We start from the raw sequence: 6,000 nt of genomic DNA, 5'->3' as shown, positions 1-6,000 counted from the left end.
GGGGCCACCGCAGCGGGGCGTGGCCACAGCAATGGCGTCACCGCTGCGCTCCGCTGACGTCACCGTTGCGGCCCCGCCCCTCGCCATGGCGGCGCCCTGCGCGGAGATGGAGCCGGCGGCGCCTCCGGCCTCTGCCCCCGCCGCTCCCGCGGCCGCGCCGGGCTCGGCCGAGCTCGTGTGCGCGCAGGGCCGCAACCTGCGGGCCGTGCTGTGCCAGCGCTGCGGCTCCCGGGTGCTGCTGCCCGGCGCCGCCACCTTCGCCCGCCGAGAGGTACCGGGGGGTTCGGGGAGGGAGCGGGCGGTGCCGGCCGGGCGGTGACGGCCCCGTGTCTCCGCAGCTCCTCCTGCCCGCCATGAGGAAGAAGGCGGCGGCGGCGGCGACGGGAGGCGGCGGGGACGTGCTGCGGGAGCACTGGCTGGTGCGCGACATGTTCTCCTTCGAGAACGTGGGCTTCACCCGCGACGTGGGCAACGTCAAGTTCCTGGTGTGCGCCGACTGCGAGGCGGGGCCCATCGGCTGGCACTGCCTGGACGACAAGGACAGCTTCTACGTGGCGCTGGAGCGCGTGGCCCACGAGTGACGCCGGCCCGCGTGGGAGCCGGGCCCGACCCTCGGGAGCCCCCGCAGCCCCGCGGGGCCGGGCAGCCCTGGACTGACCGCGGCCGGGCCCCACCGAGCCCGGCCCGCCCGCCCCGCGGCCTGGCTGGCCGCAGCTTGCCTCTGCTCCCCGTGTGACCGACCCACGGCTCCACTGCCACCCCTTTCCCAGATCCACAGCTGAGCAGCGCCAGGAATCGCAGCCCTGGCACGGCCGGCTCCTCACTGCACCCACACGGGAAGAGTGTTGGTGGTGGGAGGGTCCCTGTGCCCTGCAGGGACAGCTCACCCTGGCACCTTTGCCACATAGCCCAACCTGCCCCAGTCTGGCTGCTCTGCCGCTTCCCTGGTGGCTGCTGTTGCTCCAGGGGCTGAGGTGTCTCTCGTGACACCGTGTGAATGGGGCACTGGGACAGGGCCTGCACTGACAGCACTGCTGCACTGAGTCAGTGTGGCAGCTGAAACTGCCTGACCTGCAGCCACAGCAGTTCCAGGGCTTAAGGCTGAGTCTTCTGTTGATTTTCAGAGGGAATGTTTGCTGCCCCAAGCTCTAACATTTATGTTCTCCAAAACCTCATCCCACCTGACAGCTGTGGCACCTGAAGTGAGTGTGAGACATTCCAGCTAAAGTGTGCAGTCCTGTTAACTGAGTACTTGGGAACAAACATAGGTAGAATGTGCAGACAGCATAAGCTGATAGAGCAGCAAACAAAGAAAATGTGCCAGACCATGGAGCTTTCAGGCAGCAAGAGGGAAGAGATTCCAGCCTGAAAAGCCCCTGAATCATTGGACAGGCAGTGCTGAGCATGTCAGAACATATGAGTGTGTTAAACAGTGATGTCAGGAAGGAATTTCTCTTCTGTAAAAGCTGGTGGTCAGAGTGATCTGGGATATTGTGACCAGTTTTGGTTTCTGCCTTTTAAAAGCTGGGCACAGAGCTGATTAAAGATGGAAGGTGGCTGCAGCAGCCATGGTTCTCCCTGCATTTATCACTGCTGGTTATCATGGCCCAGCTCATTCTCCATTGCTGAGCCCTGTGTGAGTTGTCCAGGGGTGCTTTGGGCTTGCTGGTGCTGTGCCTCTCTGTGGGACACATCCCTGTCCATACCCCCTAAAGCCCTTGGGTCCTAACCCAGCTGGGCAGGCATGGCTGTCACCGTGCTGGGTGATGGATTTGTTTGTGCCACCAAGCTCAAGGTTTAGGGTAGGGTGCTGCCCCAAGGCTGTAGGAAGAACCTTTCCCTTGCCCCTCTAATGAAACAATTTTGCTGGCAGGGCTCTGTAGGGCAGGCAGAGCCTCAGATGAGTCTCCCAGAGGAGGCATCCTGACAGCAGGAGGGGCAGAAACAAATCCCTTCTTCCTGCAGTGCTTGAGCACCTGCACTTCTATGATTTGGAGACACTGCCTCAATTTATGGCCTGGTGTCAGGAACCTCTGCTGTGGGCAGTCAGGATTTATCAGGGCAGGGAGAAAGGCACAGCAACTGAAAGAGAGCACTGTGGTCTGAGGGCTGAGGAGCAGGAGGCAAATCCTGTGCTGTGTCCTTTCTAAATGTGTCAGATGGACATTTGTCATGGAAACTGCTTCTTCCCTCCTGCCCTTCCTGTCTCTTAGCCCTAAGCCCCAGGACTGCACAGGTTCACCAAGGAGATGTGCCCCAAAGGACAGGAGAGCTTCACTCGGGTTCTGCACCCATGGCAAAATGTGGGATCACATCACTAATTTCACACTTTCATTTGGATTGTTGTCTCTTAGGATATGTGTTCTGACCTGAAATACCCCAGTTACAGTCCGTGTTACTTAAATCTGCTGCGCTGCTCACCCCTCATTTTGAAGGAGCCACTGTGCAGAACAGACTGTGGAAATCAGCTTGAGTGCCACTGAGTAAATGACCTCCAAGAAATGGCACCTGTGGATTCCTGAGCAGTGGGTGGCACTGGGAGGAGCTGGGGGTGGTGGCAGCTTCCCCAGTCAGTAGAACAGCCCTGGAGAGATAGATAGGAGAGCTCAGGTCAAAGCCTTCACATTGGAATGGCAGCAGCTGAAATCCACCTCAGCACAGCCCTGAGTGCTGGGAGCTCCTGCTCCCCTTCAGGGAGAAGGGAGCTGAGTCCTGCATGAATCCAGGTGTGCTTTCTGCTAGCTCTTAAATACTAAATAGGATCACACAGGCTTGAAATGATAAGAAGAAATGAACAGTGTGATGGCAATTCTTGGGAAGAAGCTTTTGTACCATGAGATCTTGGGTGTCATTCAGCCTCAGCAGGGTCTGGGTTCCTGCAGCCCATGAGAAACCCCTGCAGTGCTGGTGGCACAGAGATCTGGGGCAGGTTTTGGGACAGCTGTGCAGCCCAGCTCTCAGCCAGCACCTGGGCTAATTCATGTTCCCTGAGGTGACTGAGAATTTCAGGGGGTGGGCAGGAGGTGGGGGAAAGCAGCATCACTGTGTGGGATTTGAGCTCAGGCAGCTCCTCTGTGCCTTCATTTAGTGGAGCTGTGGGGAGGAGTGTCCCAGGCAGCAGACACACCTGGGGGAAGAGCTGCTGCTGCTGCTGCACCGGACACATCACCAGGTCTGGGCTCTGCTGAAGCTGCACCGTTCCTGTGTCAATGAGAGCTAATAAAAATTCACATAGACTCACAGATATGTTCACTGCTTTTTATCCAGCATGTTGAAAACTCTTCCAGTTGCCTGTGGTAACTCCTAGAAAATAGTGGTAGACAGCCCTCAAGCATGGGAAGCATTTACATGATACCTAGGAAGGCTCATCCTGCAGCCCGTCTTTATCAACACCAAGACAGTGCAGAAACCCAAATTTCCATATGTAGATCACTTAAAATTAATTTGATAATGGATTCTTTTATTTAATGTCTGCATAGATTTGACTCCTGAGACCCTCCTGTGTTAAGATGTAGCAGTGCCTCAAGAGGGAACAGTAACAAACCTGCCTCCTTTGCTCCAGCCAATCCCTCCAGCAAGGTTCAAGGGGCAAATAATAACAGTTTTGTCTAATTGCTTCCTGGTGTGGATTTGGCAGGATCTCTAGTGCCTGCCTGCCTGGTTTGTATGGGTTACTGTTTATGTGCCCTAAATGTGCTCAGGATGGTTAAAAGCAGACCTTGCTCCAGTCTGGCTCTGGTAGTGGGATGGGTTCACAGCCCAGACCCATGGTCTGGTTCTGGCATTGGCACCTCCTGTAGCTTCACCTCTCTGCTCCCATTCCCTCCCAAACATCCCACTGGAGCAGCTGCTGAGCTCTTTGTGTGTTCTGTTTGATAACTTGGGCTAAAGTTTCCTTTCTTGGATGCTGGGTTGGCACATGCAGCCTGTGGGATGCTCCAGGGGCAATGGATGGAGGCCTGTGCTCCTTTTTGGCAGCTGCAGGCTGTGAGATCAGCTGAGCTGTCCTGGGGAGCTGCCACAAGTCATGCCTTGCACAGAGGTCACAATCACACTCTTCCTTCCCTAAATGAGTTACATTTCACTGAACCAGGTAAGTGGTGCATGGAGCAGAGGCTGGGATTCAAGGCTCCCTCTTTCCCAAGCTCTGCAAGTCAGCAAACCTGGGTGCCTGGGCCTGCCAGGACCTGAGGCCTCTCCTTGATTCCTCCCTTCTGTCTGAGGGAATCCTCACCAGGGCAGTGGTGACAGAGTGGACTCAAGCAGCAGCTTGGAGAACTTTGCTGTTTGCTGTGTCTGAGGGCTCTCCCATCCAGCTGAGGCCTCACAGAGGAGCCCAGCAGGGATGAAATGAAATCTCTGCAGCACAGTGTGTCTGTGGGACCTGTGCCTGCAGGAGTGGAGGGGAATGGCTCAGCAGAGCTCAGAGAAGAGCTGTGGCTGATGAAAGCAGGGCCAGCTTGGCCAGGGAGGTGGTTGTGGTGTTCCCTGTCCTGCACAGCTCACCTTGCTGCATTCCCTGAACCTCTGTGTGAGCAGGGACTGCCCCATCAGCACAGGCAGTTCTGCAGGGAGCTGGTGAGGGAACAGGGATTTCTGAAATGTGTTATGAATTTCCCTGAAGGTAATTTTACATATCTGACATTACACTCCCTGGCAGGAACATAAGTAGGAGGAAAGGAAACAATTGAGATGAAATAGCTTCAGAGTCCTTGGACAACTGGTGCAGGGAAAGCGTCCCTGCCTCCCACAGAGTCAGGTTAGTACAGGCCAAACTCCAGAATCAAAGAAGCACTAAAACACCAAGTATTTTGCCAAAAACCCACCAAGTATTTTGAAGCTGGCTGGGGACACAAAAGGAAACCACAGCAGATGAGTGGAACTGGCCATAAAAATGCAGAGAGAGCATGAGGGCTTTTATCAAAGCCAGCTTTGTTCTCTTTCAACCAACACTATGCATTTCAGCATAAATACTTGAGTGCTGAGTTGTGAGGCAGCCAGGTCCCTCCAGTGCAGCTTTGGTATGAGCACAGCTGGGCCCCTCAGTGACAGAAAGGGGGGAGGTGGCAGCCCAGCAATGCAGGTGAGCCTGTGGGGCTGGAGGGGGGAGAGAAGGCAATTTTCACAGGAGTGTGCTGTGGGGTGAGTGCCCCAGCACCTGAAAATGACCCAATCTTACACAGAGTGAAAATCGAGTGCTTGGCTCCCTTCATGCGACCCCTGAGGGAGAGTGAGCAGGTTCCAGGGTTGCTGAGATAACACTTCCATCTCCAGAGAGGGGGAAGCAGCTCTGGAAAAAGTGTTTCTTGCATCTTTTCTAAAACTGAATTGAATGTGGCGCAGTCCACCCCAATGGCTGCTGCAATTTTGTTTTTGAAGTGCTGCACATGGAACGCTGGGAGAGCTGCAGGGGTGGGAGCACCTGGGGGAGGAGGATCTGTCCCTTGAGCATCCCAGGGCCATTTCCTGGGGGCTTAAGATATGAACAGAGACTGAAGTAGTCAGATACAGCTTCTGCCTGGAGAAACCCTGCCAGGGAGGGAAGGGCACCTGCCTGTCAGCCACCGTGTGGGCTGAGCTGGGCGGGACAGCCCGGGGCAGGTTTGGAGACAAGAAATGCAGCCGGACAGAAACGCAGCTGGACAGAAATGCAGAGCCCAGGAATGCAGAGCCCAGAAACGCAGCTGGACAGAAATGCAGAGCCCAGGAATGCAGAGCCCAGAAATGCAGCCGGACAGAAATGCAGAGCCCAGGAATGCAGTGGGGCATGTGCTGCCACAGCAGGCGCCCGGGAGGCCGAAGCACAGAGCCAGAGCCGCGTGTTTCCAGCAGCCCAGGCTGAGTGCGGCAGGACAGGGCAGAGCTGCCGGCCGGTCTGTCCTTCACAAACCTTTCAGGGTAATTTGTGCTGATGGGATCCGAGCGTCCCTGGGGCAGAGCTGTGCTGGGAGGATTCCTTGTGGGTGTGTTTGTGCCCGCCTCTCCTCGCTGGGGAAGCAG

General features: G+C 56.2%; 1 protein-coding gene across 1 annotated transcript; it reads left to right on the top strand.

Annotated features, from left to right (window-relative positions):
* RABIF (RAB interacting factor) lies at positions 1-3,240 on the top strand. The gene is made up of 2 exons (XM_005492461.4): positions 1-271; positions 339-3,240. Exons 1-2 carry the CDS (start codon positions 32-34, stop codon positions 579-581), a joined length of 483 nt encoding a protein of 160 aa, XP_005492518.2. The 5' UTR covers positions 1-31; the 3' UTR covers positions 582-3,240.
* The last annotated feature ends 2,760 nt before the right edge of the window (positions 3,241-6,000 follow it).

This window comes from Zonotrichia albicollis, chromosome 28 (assembly GCF_047830755.1).
Source record: "Zonotrichia albicollis isolate bZonAlb1 chromosome 28, bZonAlb1.hap1, whole genome shotgun sequence".
NCBI lineage: Eukaryota > Metazoa > Chordata > Aves > Passeriformes > Passerellidae > Zonotrichia > Zonotrichia albicollis.
Note: the sequence above shows the minus strand (reverse complement) of the source record. Positions and strands in the feature narration are given on the sequence as shown.